General features: G+C 41.0%; 1 protein-coding gene across 1 annotated transcript in view; it reads left to right on the top strand.

Annotated features, from left to right (window-relative positions):
• Positions 1–15,368, top strand: part of mnat1 (MNAT1 component of CDK activating kinase) — a 135,179-nt gene that overhangs the window by 43,477 nt on the left and 76,334 nt on the right. The window contains exons 5-6 of the mRNA XM_063046567.1: positions 5,988–6,128; positions 7,282–7,407. Coding sequence (XP_062902637.1) covers positions 5,988–6,128; positions 7,282–7,407 — 267 coding nt within the window. The remainder of the gene's footprint in view (positions 1–5,987; positions 6,129–7,281; positions 7,408–15,368) is intronic.

Raw genomic sequence — 15,368 nt, 5'->3', positions numbered from 1 at the left:
ATGTCACCTCCGGTTTCACTGTGTCTTATGTATAACCTCCGGTTCGGAAAAGGTGTGAAGGTGGGTGCCATGCGTGCGGTGTGATCGTGAAGAGCTCCATTTCTACCCACAAAGAAACATTATAGAAGCAACGCCGTAAGTTCATAAGAATGTATTTGAAGTAAAAATATTAATGCGGTTTCTGTTAAGGAAGCGGCGGTTGGGGCGGCGCGCGTGTCAGCTTTTCAATTTCAAATGTGGGGCTGGCTCAAGCCCGATGGCGGTTTGGTGCTACTCGGGGCGGCTGGAGACACTCGCTAAAAGAAGAGAGCGCACGTGGTCTCCAGAATGAAACAGACGCTGTATATGTTTGTATTTTTATATCAACAGTTTTCACCACGCGACGTTAATGTGGAAGAGTGCACAGTAAATGGTTAACCTTACTACGACTCTTGCTCCGGTTTAACTTGGTGTTTAGTCAGAGTTTCAACACACTGCATGAAAACACTACAGTATGCTTAGATCAATGAAGATTAAATATAAGGGCAATTTCTTGAATAGCATGCTCACAGCAGTGAACAGAGGCATGAGTGTGGAAGGTTTCCAAAAAGAGTTTAGCCTATGTCAACATGTGGAGCACGAACTAAAGACGCACTTATGCATGCCTGGCACGACATCTGGACTATGACTATGTTCAGCAATGGTGATGAACAAAGTAATGAGCTTGAAGGATTACGTGTGTCAAGTGAGAGAAAGGCGATATCAGAACTCCTTCATTACGCAAAAGGGATACCTTCAGAGTCTGTCAATGAGCTGGAGGAATTAGATATCAAAGAAGTTCTTGACCAATAATGAGGCTCCAGTTGTTCATTCAGTGACCTGTGGTGAAATAGCTGAGATGTTTCTGAATCAAAGTGATTGTGATGAAAATAGTGAAGATGATATTGTAAATGCAGTAGAAAACGTACCCAGAGATACCATGGTGAAAATGTAATGGACTTACTGAGGGGTAGAACAGCGTTCGTTCATAACAAAACAAGAAATCAAGTCGGTTTATAAAGTGGAGAAAAGATTGCTATGACAAAAGCCCTTGTTAATGAGGTGGACAACAATGGAAGAAGCATTTTAAAAAGTCATCCAGCACAGTGCCTCCTCATCCTGAGAGAATCCACCTCCAGGTCCTTCAACCACGATGATGTACCCTGTCCCTCAGGTTTCTTAGACCTGATGTAGTTGTGTTTGGTGCTGCACTTTCTGCTTTTGTAAGTGAAGATAATCACTTTTTTTTGGTAATTACAAAACATTTTTGCATAAAATCTGAATTTCATCTCCATCTGAAATCTTATGTTTTTGAGTGTAACATGGCCAGCGCCATTATTGATTTATAAATAAAATGCTGACTTTTGTCACGTTTTCATTAATTTGTAAATAAATTCAATCTTTTGTTTTATACCTTACATAAAGCCTAAGAAAACTGAAATATAAATACAGTGTATTGTAACCTTTTAATCAAAACACGGCATCATAGGTGGAGACTGAAAGCCTGCTGTTGTTTGTTGTTGTTCAACAGCTGATTCAGATATTCTCCCGATGCAGCTGTGCTGCTTTTGTTCCCCTACACACATTTTATTTTCATTATATTAATGATATGAAATAATTTTATTTTACTGTTAAGCACATTTGAGCAAGTGCAGGACATAGACTGTTTATCAGTAGCACATAAGCTCTGAGTCAGAAATGACCACGATCCCAAGCTGTCTCATTATATATTCCAAAAAATCTGAAAGTCTTCCAGCCTCAAGGATTTTGGATGTGGTATTCAACCTATATTTAAGCTCTTGGTTTGTAGTTGTTTCTGGGTTTAGCCTCATGAAATTTTAGGAGGTAATGATCAATTTTAATTTTCTTAAAAATACAACCTTTTATTAAACATCATGGGTCTGTATATAATACAAAACAAGATCCATTTACAATTCCAATTAATATGCAATTATTTCCCATGTGGTTAGACACTACCACATATACTATGGCATGTTACTTTACGTAATCTGGTCTGCATCCTCACATTTTTAACAAATATTAAGATTTTCAATTTGGTGGTGTAGCTCTCAGTATTTCACTTCTGTCCATATCCTATTTGGAATGCATTATTTAAATCACCCTTTGTTTCAGTTATAACAGCAACTTGTTACTTCTTTAACTAATTCTCTTTCACTCCATTGGATCTATTTTGTTTGTTCATTATTTGCTGGGAATCTTATTGGGAGCCTTTTGGAAACCAAAATAACGTTTTTTCCATCATGCTATTCTTTTCCTCCTGAAAGCATACTTTCAGCCCTGTATTTTAAATGTCATTAACTTTTCAAGGAGTAAAGTTTGCCTAAATAATGTAGTTTTCAGGATTTGAATTCAGCCTATTATATTCATGAGAGTTCCCCATGTACTGTATTTTTATTTTCTCCGATGTCTTTATATACCTCGGTTTCTATAGTGCATTTGAAATTATCACTCTTACCTGGATTGATGCAGAAGATGCACCCAAGTGTAAAAGTAAATTTGACCCCTTTTTTTTATTGGCCTTGAGTTCTTTTAAAGCAGCTGAAAACAGAGGAATACGAGATGAAAAAAGATAAGAGAGTAAGATGATTGAAGATTATTGAACTATGGAAGTAGGACTTTAGTATATAAAACTGAGATATAAGGCTGTGTGCAAGAAGGTTGTTATAAGATATTGGAGAAAGTAGAAAAGCTGTGGCGGATCTGAAGTTAAAATTGTAATAATGGGAACAAGCCAGTAAAAGGATGGGATTTAGTGGGGATGAAAAGGAATAGGATATGTTTCATATATCTGGATGGTTAAGTATTTGTAAAGTTAAGCTTGGGAGGCATAATGAGTTCCATAGGTAATCATAAGTGAGGGTTAGTATTTCCGTGGATGGTTATTGCACCACCTTCATAGGATTTCATGGATAATTTTGGCATTAATGATTTGAGCATTTTGGATGGAACGGGAATAGGCTTGAAGAGAATTGTCTTGAAGGAATTGGGTCAGTTCAAAGTAAATTGTCATCAAAGTACATATATGTCACCATATACAACCCTGAGATTCATTTTCTTGCCAGCATACTCAAAAATCCAATAACCACAATGGAATCAATGAAAGACGGGGCCAGTGGGGTGGACATCCAGTGAGCAAAAGACAGCAAACTGTACAAATACAAAAAGAAAGAAAAAAAAAAGAAAAATAAGTAAGTAATAAATATGGAGAACATAAGATGAAGAGTCTTTGAGAGTGAGCAACTGTTGTGGCAACAGTTCAGTGATTGGGCGAGTGAAGTTATCTGCTCTGGTACAAGAGCCTGATGATTGAGGTGTAATGACTAACAAGAAAATCTGCAGATGCTGGAAATCCAAACAACACACACAAAATGCTTTAGGAACTCAGTAGATCAGGCAGAATCTATGGACATTAATGGAAAAGAGTATAGTCCATGTTTCGGGCTGAGACTCTTCAGCAGGACTGGAGAGAAAAAGATAAGGAGTTGGAGTTGAAAGGTTTGGGGGGGTGGGGAAGGAGGAACACAAGGTGAAAGGTGTGTGAAGTAAAGAGCTGGGAGGTTGATTGGTGAAAGAGGTACAGGGCTGGAGAAGGGGTAATCTAATGGGAGAGGACAGAGGGCCATGGAAGAAAGAAAAGGGGGAGGAGCACCAGAGAGAGGCAATGGGTAGGTAAGGAGATAAGGTGAGAAAGGGAAAAGGGGATGGGGGTCCATTACCGGAAGTTCGAGAAATCAATATTCATGCCATCAGGTTGGAGGTTACCCAGACATATCGGAATGGGAAGTGGAATTAAAATGGGTGGCTACTGGAAGATCCTGCTTTTTCTGGTGGATAAAGCATAGGTGCTTGGTGAAGCAGTCTCCCAATCTACGTCAGGTCTCACCGATATGCAGGAGGCCACATCAGGAGCTCAGGACACAGTATGTGACCCCAACAGACTCACAGGTAGAGTGTTGCCTCACCTCAAAGGACTGTTTGGGGCCCTGAAGTGAGAGAGGAGGTATAGGGGTAGGTGTAGCTCTTGTTCCGCTTGCAAGGGTAAGTGTCAGGAGGGCGATCAGTGGGGAGGGACGCGTGGACAAGGGGGTCGCATAGGGAGTGATCCCTGCGGACAGCAAAAAGTTGGGGAGGAAAAGATTTGCTCAGTGGTAGGATCCCGTTGGTGATGGCGGAAGTTACGGAGAATTATGTGCTAGACTTGGAGGCTGAGGACAAGAGGAACCCTATCCCTGGCAGGGTGCACATGCAGTTGAGGGCAGCATTGATGGTAGAGTAAGGGAAGCCCCTTTCTTTGAAGAAGGAGGACATCTTTGTTCTGGAATGAAAAGCCGCATCCTCAGAGCAGATGCAGCAGAGATGGAGGATTTAAGAGAAGAGATTGGCATTTTACAAGTACCGGGATGGGAAGAGGTTTAGTCCTGGTAGCTGTGAAAGTCTGTGGGTTTATAGTAGACATCAGTAGATAAGCTGTCTCCTCAGATAGAGACAGAGAGGTGTCAGAAATGGACCAGATAAGTTTGAGGGCAGGGTGGAAGTTGGAGGCAAGGTTGATGAAGTCAATGAGATCAGCATGGGTGTAGGAAGCAGCCCCAATGCAGTTATCAATGTAGTGTAGGAAAAATTGGGGAGTGATACTGGTGTAGGCTTAGAACATAGACTGTTGCATGTAGCCGACAAAAGACGTGCATAGCTGGGACCCATGCAAACGCCAGAAAAAGAGGGATTTCTCAGGAGCCACCCATTTTAATTCCACTTCCCATTCCCATTCCGATGTATCAATCCATGGTCTTTTCTACTGTCGCAATGAGGCCACAGTCAGTTTGGAGAAACAACATCTTGTATTCTGTCTGGGTAGCCTCCAACGTCATCAATTTCTTGAACTTCTGGTAATGCCTCCTCCCCTCCCTTCTCCACCATTCCCTAATCCCTTTCCTTCTCTCACCTTATCTCCTTGCCTACCCATCACCTTCCTCTGGTGCTCCTCCCCCTTTCTTTCTTCCATGGTCTTCTGTCTTCTCCTGTTAGATTCCCCCTTCTCCAGCCCTGAATCTCTTTCACCAATCACACTAATCAACTTAACAGCTCTTTACTTCACCCCCACCCCAAGATTTTACCTGTCACCTTGTGTTTCTTCCTCCTCTTCTCCTCATCTTTTTTTCTCCAGTCCTACTGAAAGGTCTTGGCCCAAACAGTTGTCTGTACTTTTTCATAGATGCTGCCTGGCCTGCTGAGTTCCTCCAGCATTTTGTGTGAGGTGTAATAACTGTTCTTGAATCTGGTGGTATGAGTCCTGAGACTCCTGTAGCACCTTCCTGATGACAGCAGTGAGAAGAGAGCATGACATAGGTAGTGAGGGATCCCTGATGATGGATGCTGATTTCCTGCGACAGGGCTTCTTGTAGATATGCTCAATGGTGGGAAGAGCTTTACCTGTGAATGACTGGGCTGTATCCACTACTTTTTGTAGGGTTTTCCTTTCAAGGGCATTTGTATATCCATTCTAGGCTGTGATGTAGCCAGTTAATATACTCTCCACCACACATTTATAGAAGTTTGTTGAAGTATTAGGTGTAATGCAAAATCTTTGCAAACCTCTAATGAAGTGGAGATGCTGCTGTGCTTTCTTTGTAATTGCATATACATGCTGGGTCTAGGACAGGTCCTCTGAAATGAAGTTGTTGTGGCACCACTCTGCCAGATTATCATTCTCCCTGCTATATGCTGATTCGTCACCACCTTTGATTTGGCCTGTGACAGTGGTGACGTCAGCAAACTTAATTATGGCATTAGAGCTGTGCTTGGCCACACAGTTATAAGTGTATAGCGAGTAGACCAGGGGGCTAAGTACACAGCATTGTGGTACACCTGTGCTGATGGACAAGATATTGTTGCCAATCTGAACTGACTGGGGTCTGCAAATGAGCAAATACAACTGTTTTCCATTTTAGAGCCGGGAGCAAGAAGACTTGGAGGAGACTTTAGAACTTGAACGGCAAGAGAATGAACGAAGACGAATGCTCTTGTTGAGGGAAGAACAAATGCAGCAGTTAGCAAAAAAGAAGAATAAGCAAGCCCTCATTGATGATCTGGTAAGTGTGGATCTGATCCCTAAACAAAGAAGGCAATTTTAGTGTCATTCTTCTTAACTCGTTATATATGAATACCTTTGTGTGAGTTGCCTTAGCTGGATGGACATCTGTCTTTCACCTCTGGGACAACTTTGTTTCAACTGCATTGTTGCCTTCTGATTATAATAATTAGCCTTGAACCAGCTTCATGTATTTACAGGTGGGTCTCTATTGAATTACATTTATACATTCAGAGAACTTTGAAACCTTTACCTCTTGTCTCCTCATGAAATGCTCTAAGAGAATAATTAAAAAGTTGTTTAAATGATGAAACACATTGATCAATATGATAATGAACTAAAGGCAATCCAACTGCAAATTGTATGAATTCTTTATGATTGAGATACAGAAAGAGACATTAGGCCCCGCTCTATGCTCCACCATTCAATAAGATGATGGCTAGAACATGGACCTAAAGTAAAATTAAAAAGTGGGAAATATATACTCATGGCCACACAAGGACTGATTGTCAATATTTAAATTTATTGCTTATTAAACCACATTTTGTGCATTTTGTTTTTCCTTTAATCATTCTGTGGCCTAGTTTGTATAGTTTGATATCAAACTCTTCCCTGGTGAGGATCTTTTATGGAGTTAACATAGCAACTTATGACTTCCACACCCCAGTCTTTTACAGGAAACAGTTCTTGCTTCCTGTACTTTATAATTGGAAACTATTAACAAGATAGTGCTGCGACTACTCAGGAATAAATGTGCTTTCAATGTCTTTTTTTAAAATCTCCATTTTAGGAGGTACCTTCACTACTCAGAGGAAGATGGTGTAATTGAGAGGTGTATCTTCTGATTTTTTTTTTGTTTGATTTCCAGAGACATAATTTCTAACTTTATGTCTCAAGTGAAACACCAAAAACTGCCTTGGAATGCCATCCATGTGTCTCCATGCTTATTCCAGATAAATAATAAGAAAAGTTGTGAAATAGAGTTAATGGAAACCTAATCTAGTGTCAAAAAGAATTTTGAATATGATTTGCAAAGTACAAAAGGATTGTTGATTTGAATTCTTTTTATATCTCTGAATTTGAACATGGAAATGAAAATACAGTTCTTCACCTTCTCACCTAAAATTTTAATTTGTCACTAATGTTTGTGGTAGGAGAGTTCCCAGCTGCCCGCTAGTATGCTCTTGGCTCAACACAAGGACCGGGCTGTGCAACTGGAAGCACAATTAGAAACACAACAGAAAGTTAAACCTGTGACATTCTCTACTGGCATCAAAATGGTAAGAGATTACATACTTTGGATATGGTATAAAATGTAGTCAAAATAATGGTTTTCAATGTTGCATAGGACTTAGTCTGTGAATATGAACTTGTCTTAATTTCTACTTTGAGTCTGTAGAACGCACAGCTGGATAGAATTAATATTCAACTTCGAAAGTAAAACATTACACGAATGTAAACCTGCTTTGTGCACAACATTTGAATTGGTTGAGTTAAGATTAGGGCATTGCTTCCCCCCGCTCTGATTAGTGTTTCCATTTATGTAAAATTCAAAGTATGGTAATGTTGTAGAATTGTGAATGGATATTTATATTGTAGTGGTGCAATGTTCCGTGAATTTTTACTCTAGTTTCACACAGTCATCTCTATTATTGCAATTATTACAATTACAGCCACAAACGAATATTTGGTTGCTGGTTCACTCTTTCTACTGTGGTGTGAAATTGTTTATGTGTTAGTGATATCAGATCATGCTTTCAACAGTGCTGTGGGAAGTAGCTAAGTATTACTTAGCTATTATTTCTGTACAGAAACATTGAGAGGTGAAATAGTATTTTAAGCTCACCTGTTGATGTGTATCAAAATATGGTATAGAACAGTACAGCAACAAACCCTGTTGTAGGAACTCAACAGATTGAGCATCATCTGCAGGAGAAAATGAATTGTATCCTGATACAGATTTCAACTTAAAATGCAGTTATTTCCTCTCCTCCCACAGATTCTGCTTGATCCGCTGAGTTTCTCCAGTAGATTGTTTGTTGCTTCAAATTCCAGCATCTGCAGTCTCCTCTGAATCTGTACTATAGTACAGCACAGAAACGAGCTGTTCAGCCCATTATGACTGCTTTAAACACAATGCCAAATTAAATTCATTCTCTTCTGCCTGTACGTGATCTACATAGCCCTGCACTCTCTGCATATTCATGTGTCTATCTAACAACCTCTTAAATATCACTATTTTGTCTGCATCGGCTATTTCTTCCAGCAGCCCACTCCAGGCATCTACCACTCTATGTACAAAAAATATTTGCCCCACACATCTCATTTAAACTTTCCCCTTCTCTTCCCCACCATGCTGTCCAGAACTTGACATTTCTAGCTGGGGAAAAGATTCTGACTGTTGAGTCTGAAAGGTCCCCAACTGCAGGGCTGGACAGAGTAAATTAGTTCATGGTCTAGAAAGGATGCAGAAGAGTGGGAAATAACAAATATTCCCCATTTTCAGTATTATCTTAAGATTTTCTTTCAGTGGCCCCCTTTTCCTCTTTTTGTTACGAGTATACTACTTCTCTTTTAGTATTTCAATCCCTCTTATCCCTTGTTTCTCCTGATATAAGTATTAAAAAAAATTGATCTCTGAGTTGAACCTTCTCAGTAATGAGTCTCCACGGCCCTCCTGGGTAGAGAATTCCAATGATTCAGTATCCTCCGGGTGAAAGTATTTCTTCACAACTATGCTGGAGAGCTGATTCATTCTTTTGGAACTGAAAAAGTGCTAGGCAAACTGAAAGGTCTTAAGGTGGATACCTGGACCAGATGGTCTATATCACAGTGTCCAGAAAGAGGTTGCTGAAGAGATAACGGACGCAATAGTCATGATCTTTCAAGAATCACTTGATGCTGGCATGGTCCCAGAGGACTGGAAAATTGCAAATGTCACTTGACTCTTTAAGAAGGGAGGAAGACAAAAAAGAGGAAATTATAGGCCAGTTAGCCTAACCTCAGTGGTTGGAATCCATTCTTAAGGATGAGTTTTTTGGGTACTTGGAGATGAATGATAAAATAAGATAAAAGTCAGCATGATTTCTATAAAAATAAATCTTCCCTGACATATAAGAGCAGGGAGGCTTTAGAAGGCACTGGTGAGACATCAACTTGAGTATCGTGAACAGATTTGAGCTCCTTATCTAAGAAGAGATGTGCTGACATTGGAGAGGGTTCAGAGGAGGCTCATAAGGATGATTCCAGGAATGAAAGGGTTATTATATGAGTAATGTTTGATGGCTCTGGGCCTGTACTTGCTGGAATTTAGAAGGGTGATGGGGGATCTCATTGAAATCCTTCAGCATAAGAAGAAGCGATCCCAACACTGACCATAACCTCACCCTTAACATCCTAAGGATGACTCCAACATCTTCCCCATCACTGAGTTCAGGCTAACTGGTCTATAATTTCCTTTCTGCTGTCTCCCTCCTTTCTTGAAGAATGGAGAGACATTTGCAATTTTCCACTCCTCTGGAACCATGCTGAGCCCATTGATTCTTGAAAGGGCATTACTAATGCCTCCACAATCTCTACTGCTACCACTTTCAGAACCCTAGGCTGCACTTCATTTGGTCCGGGTTACTTATGTACCCTTGGGTCTTTCAGCTTTTTGAGCACCTTCTTGCTTGTAATAGTAACTGCACTCATTTCTCTTCCCTCACACCCTTGAAAACTGCTAGTGTCTTCCACGGTGAAGAATGATGCAAAATACTCATTTAGTTCATCTGCCATCTCCTTGTCCCCTGTTATTACTTCTTCAGCCTCATTTTCTTATCCTATATCCATTCTCATCTCTTTTATTTTATATATACTTGGAAAAGCTTTTTCTATCAATCTTGATATTGTTCGTTAGTTTGATTTGATATTTCATCTTTTCCCTCCTAATGATTCTTTTAGTTGCTCTCTGTAGGTTTTTAAAAGCTTCCCAATTCTTTATCTTTCCACTAATTTTTGCTTTGTTATATGCCTTCTCTTTTACTTTTACATGAGCTTTGACTTCCCTTGTCAGCCATGATTGTACTGTTTTGCCATTTGAGCAATTCTTTGGTTTTGGAATTCATCTGTCCTGCACCTTCCTCATTTTCCCTAAAAACTCAAGTCATTGCTGCTTTGTTGTCATCCCTGCCAGCATCTGCTTCCAATTTACTTTGGCCAACTCCTTTCTCATACTGCTGTAATTGCCTTTGCTTCACTGCAATACTGCTGTGTCAGACTTTGCTTTCGCCCAATCAAATTTCAAGTTGAACTCAATCATATTATGACCACTGCCTCCTAAGGGTTCCTTTAGCTTCAGTTCCCTAATTGCCTCCGGTTCATTACTTAACACACAATCCAGTATAACTGATCTCCTAATAGGCTCAACATCAAACTGCTCTTAAAAAAAAACCTTCTCATAGGCATTCAACAAATTTACTCTCTTGAGATTCATTATCAACCTGACTTTCCCAATTGACCTGCATGTTGAAATCTCACATGACTATCATAACATTGCTCTTTTGAAGCACCTTTTCTATTTCCTGTTGTAATCTGTAGTCTACATCCCAGCTAGTGTTTGGAGGCCTGTATATAACTGCCGTCAGGGTCCTTTTACTCTTGCTGTTTCCTAACTCAACCCACAAGGATTGAATATCTTACGATCCTATGTCACATCTTTCTAATGATTTGATGCCATTCATTACCAGCAGAGCCATGCCAACGCCTCCGCCTCTACCTTTTTATCCCTCTGTTACAATGTGTAACCTTGGACATTCAGCTCTCAAGTACAATGATCCTTCAGCCAATATACAGTGATGGCCACAGCATTATACCCAACAATCTGTAAAAGTGCAACAGGATCATCCACTTTATTTATTATACTCTGTGCATTGAGATATAACACTTGGAGTACTGTATTGATACCCTTTTTGATTGTGCTTCCCTAATGCACTGTTACTCACCCTGCTGGCTGCAATTTTGCCCTGTCATCTGCCTGCCTTTCCTGACAGTCTGACTGCATGCTGTCTTTGCTTTTTTTTTTAACCATCCGTCCTATCCTGAGCCTCTTCACTCCAGTTCCCATCCCCTGCCAAATTAGTTTAAACCCTCCCCAACAGCTCTAACAAACCTGTGCATGAGCATATTGGTCTCCCTCTGGTTCAGGTACAACCTGTCCCTTTTGTATGGGTCATACCTCCCCCAGAAGAGATCCCAATGATCGAAAAACTTGAAGTCCTGCCCCCCACACCAGCTTCTCAGCTATGCATTTATCTGCCATATTATCCTGCTTCTACCCTCACTGGTGCGTGGCACAGGTAGCAATCCAGAAATTAGTACCCCAGAGATCCTGCTTCTCAGCTTTCTGCCTGGCTGTCTAAATTCTTGTCTGCATTAAATTCCATTTCTCCTTTTCCAGCCTATTTTCCCAGCTGGTCCAGATCCCACTGCAAGCTTTGATGGCCTTCCTTGCAGTCTAGTACGCCTGCAGTCTTGGTGTCAGCCATAAAATTGCTGATGCAGTTTACCACATTATCATCCACATTGTTTGATATAGATGCCTGGTCTTGGGACCTGCGTTAATAGTTAGGACCTTATTTCCTAGAACGTAGGAGAATGAGGGGAGAATTGATAGAAATGTACAAAATTATGAGGGGTAGACATAAGGTAAATGCAAGCAGGCTTTTTTCCACTGAGATTGGTGAGACTAGAATTAGAGGTCGTGAGTTAAGGATGAAGGGTGAAAATGTTTAAGGAGAGCATGAAGAGAAACTTCTTCGCTCAGGGTGGTGAGAGTGTGGAAAGAGCTGCCAGCGGATACAGGTTAAATCTGAACATTTGAGGGAAATTTGGATAGGTACATAGATGGGAGGGTATGGAGGGCTCTGGTCTGGGTGCAGGTTGATGGGATTAGGCAGTATAATACAGTGGATTTCAGTTAATTGGGACACATTGGGACCAGTACATTTTGACCCATTTAAGCATCTGCCTCAATTAGCTAAAATTTCATGAAATAACTTTTTTAAGTTATAAAAAAGACAAAGCTAATGTTTAACTGTGTTACAAATTATGTTTTTAAATGAAATCTAGAACAAATTAGAACACTTCCAATTGTACTACAGTACTATCGAGCTGTGTATTAATTCTTAATAGTTATAGATAGCGGAATTTATCCACTGTACGCTGCTGTGTCCTTTCCATTATAACACAAGATTATTGTCAATGTCTTCAAATTCTTTGCAGTTTCTAACTTGTTGATGTCGTGAAATTGTTTCATTTTCATTCCCGGCTGTTTCTGGCATCTCTAAGCCTGAATGCTTAAAACCACAGTGAGCAAAACAGTTCTGAATTGTCTTGCTGCTTATTTCTCGCCACTATCAGTGACAAAAATCAGTGTTTTTGAACACAAGTGCATACATCTGGCACTATTTAAAACTGTTTGTCTAAGCACAGTGTTGTCTGTCATAACCATGCAAGTGCATGCACCTGATGCTAATTTAGAAACTGTTCGGCACCAGTCTCCTGCTCCAAGTAAGTGGCATAGTGTCCCAAATAAACAAAGAGAGTCCTGGCTATTTTCTTGATTAGTTTTTGTTCTTGAGCTGTCCCTAATAAATGGCTTCCCCAATTAACTGATGGCCCAATTAACTGGAATCCACTATTGTCCACCATGGACTAGATGGGCTGAAGGGCCAGTTTACATGCTGTCATGTTCCATGACTCTACGATAATAACAATGGACCCAGCACTGATTGCTGTGATTTAAGATGGCGGTGGTGAAGCACAGTGATGACATGCTGGCAGCAAGCAAAACTGTAAATTACTGTTTTAGTCATACTTTTTCTTGAAAGCAATCACTGCAAACAATAGCCTGTAGCTTCCCTTTCGGAGCTGAACTTTTGTACTGCCTGTTTGACCAGGCATTTTTGCGGTGTGAACTGAAGTCTCGAAGATCCAGGATGGTTGTTGCGTGGCAGGTACAGGCCAAATTGAGCTGGTGGGGCCCGGGCCTGGGAGCAGGGAATGAGCCAGTGTTTGGCTACTGCTGAAGCAGACCTGGAGGCTATTCGATGTGGCAGAACCGAGGTGAGGCAGAGGCGAAGTGGCAGGACCTGGGTCTGAGAGCGAGCAAAGTTTGGCTGATTTAAATGCCAGTCTAGATTGGGAAGGTCTGGTACAGGCCAAATCGAGGCAGTGGGGCCTGGGCCCGAGAGTGTATCAAAGCAATAGGGCCGGGGCCGAGAGTGAGGAACAACCTGAGGCTTGGCCAATTTAGACCCAAGCCAGACTGAAAAGGTCAGGGTTTCGGGGCAGAAGGAGAGGGACAGGCCGGTGTTCAGCTCGCTGCTCTGCCAGGTTTATTTGTTCCTGTGGTCTGCAGCTAATGAGCTCCTGGATCAGTTGGAGTGATGACTGGCTTCGTGGTTGTAGGTTCAATTTCATAAACTTCAGTTCTGAATGTTATTTGCTTACTTTTATTGTTTGCATGATTGTTTTTTTTTCTGCACATTGGGTGCTTGATGGTCTTTTTTTAATGGGTTCTATTGGGTTTTGTGGCTGTCTGTAAGGTAATGAATCTCAAGGTTGCATATAGTGTACATACTTTGATAATAACTGTACTTTGAACACTGCTACCACTCTCTGGCTTCTCCCGTGAAACAATTGTCGAATCCAATTCACTACCTCATCCTGAATGCCAAGCAACTGAACCTTCTTGAACAACCTCAAGTCCATCTAGATAACATCCATTGCCTTTACTTCATCAACTTTACTGATAACCTCCTCAAAAAATTCTATAAGGGTGGTTGGGCACAGCCTACCATGAACAAAGCCATATTGCTATCCTTAATCAGTCCCAGTCTATCTAAATACTTGTATATCCAGTCCATTAGAATAAAAATGTAAGAAATAGGAGCAGGAGTAGGCTATCTGGCCCATCGAGCCTGCTCCACCATTTATTCAGATCATTGCGGATCAGGCCATGGACTCATCTCCACCTACCTGCCTTTTCCCCAGAACCCTTAGTTCCCTTACTATGCAAAAATCTATCCAACCTTGTCTTAAATATATTTACTGAGGTAGCTTCCACTGCTTCATTGGGCAGAGAATTCCACAGATTCACCACCCTCCGGGGAAAAGCAGTTCCTCCTCATCTCTGTCCTAGATCTACTCCCCCAGATCTTGAGGCCATGTTCCCTAGTTCTAATCCCACCTATCAGTGGAAACAACTTTCCTGTCTCTATTTATCCATCCCTTTCATAATCTTATATGTTTCTATAAGATCTCCTCTCATTCTTCTGAATTCCAGCGAGTACAGTCCCAGGTGACTCGATCTCTCCTTATAGTCTAGCCCCCTCATCTTTGGAATCAATCTGGTGAACCTCCTCGGTACCACCTCCAAAGCCAATATATCCTTCCTTAAGTAAGGAGACCGGAACTGCATGCAGTACTCCAATATGGCCTCACTAGTACCCTGTACAGTTGCAACATAACCTTCCTGCTCTTAAATTCAATCCCTCTAGTAATGAAGGCCCACATCCCATTTGCCTTCTTAATTTGCACAAGCACTCCCAAGTCCTTCTGCACAGCAGTATGCTGCAGTTTTTTTTTTACTGTTTAAATAATAATCTGCTCTTCCATTTTTCCTTGCAAAGTGGATGACATCCCATTTACCAACATTGTATTCTATCTGCCAGACCCTTGCCCACTTACTTAAAGTATAGTCATAGTCATACTTTATTGATCCCCGGGGAAATTGGTTTTCATTACAGTTGCACCATAAATAATAAATGGTAATAGAACCATAAATAGTTAAATAGTAATATGTAAATTATGCCAGTAAATTATGAAATAAGTCCAGGACCAGCCTATTGGCTCAGGGTGTCTGACCCTCCAAGGGAGGAGTTGTAAAGTTTGATGGCCACAGGCAGGAATGACTTTCTATGACGCTCTGTGCTGCATCTCGGTGGAATGAGTCTCTGGCTGAATGTACTCCTGTGCCCACCCAGTACATTATGTAGTGGATGGGAGACATTGTCCAAGATGGCATGCAACTTAGACAGCATCCTCTTTTCAGACACCACTGTCAGAGAGTCCAGTTCCATCCCCACAACATCACTGGCCTTACGAATGTGTTTGTTGATTCTGTTGGTGTCTGCTACCCTCAGCCTGCTGCCCCAAAGTATCTATATCTTTCTGCAGACTCTCTGTATCTTCTGCACAA

This window comes from Mobula hypostoma, chromosome 1 (assembly GCF_963921235.1).
Source record: "Mobula hypostoma chromosome 1, sMobHyp1.1, whole genome shotgun sequence".
Lineage (NCBI taxonomy): Eukaryota > Metazoa > Chordata > Chondrichthyes > Myliobatiformes > Myliobatidae > Mobula > Mobula hypostoma.
The sequence above is the reverse complement of the archived record's forward strand: the minus strand, read 5'-3'. Positions and strand labels throughout refer to the sequence as shown.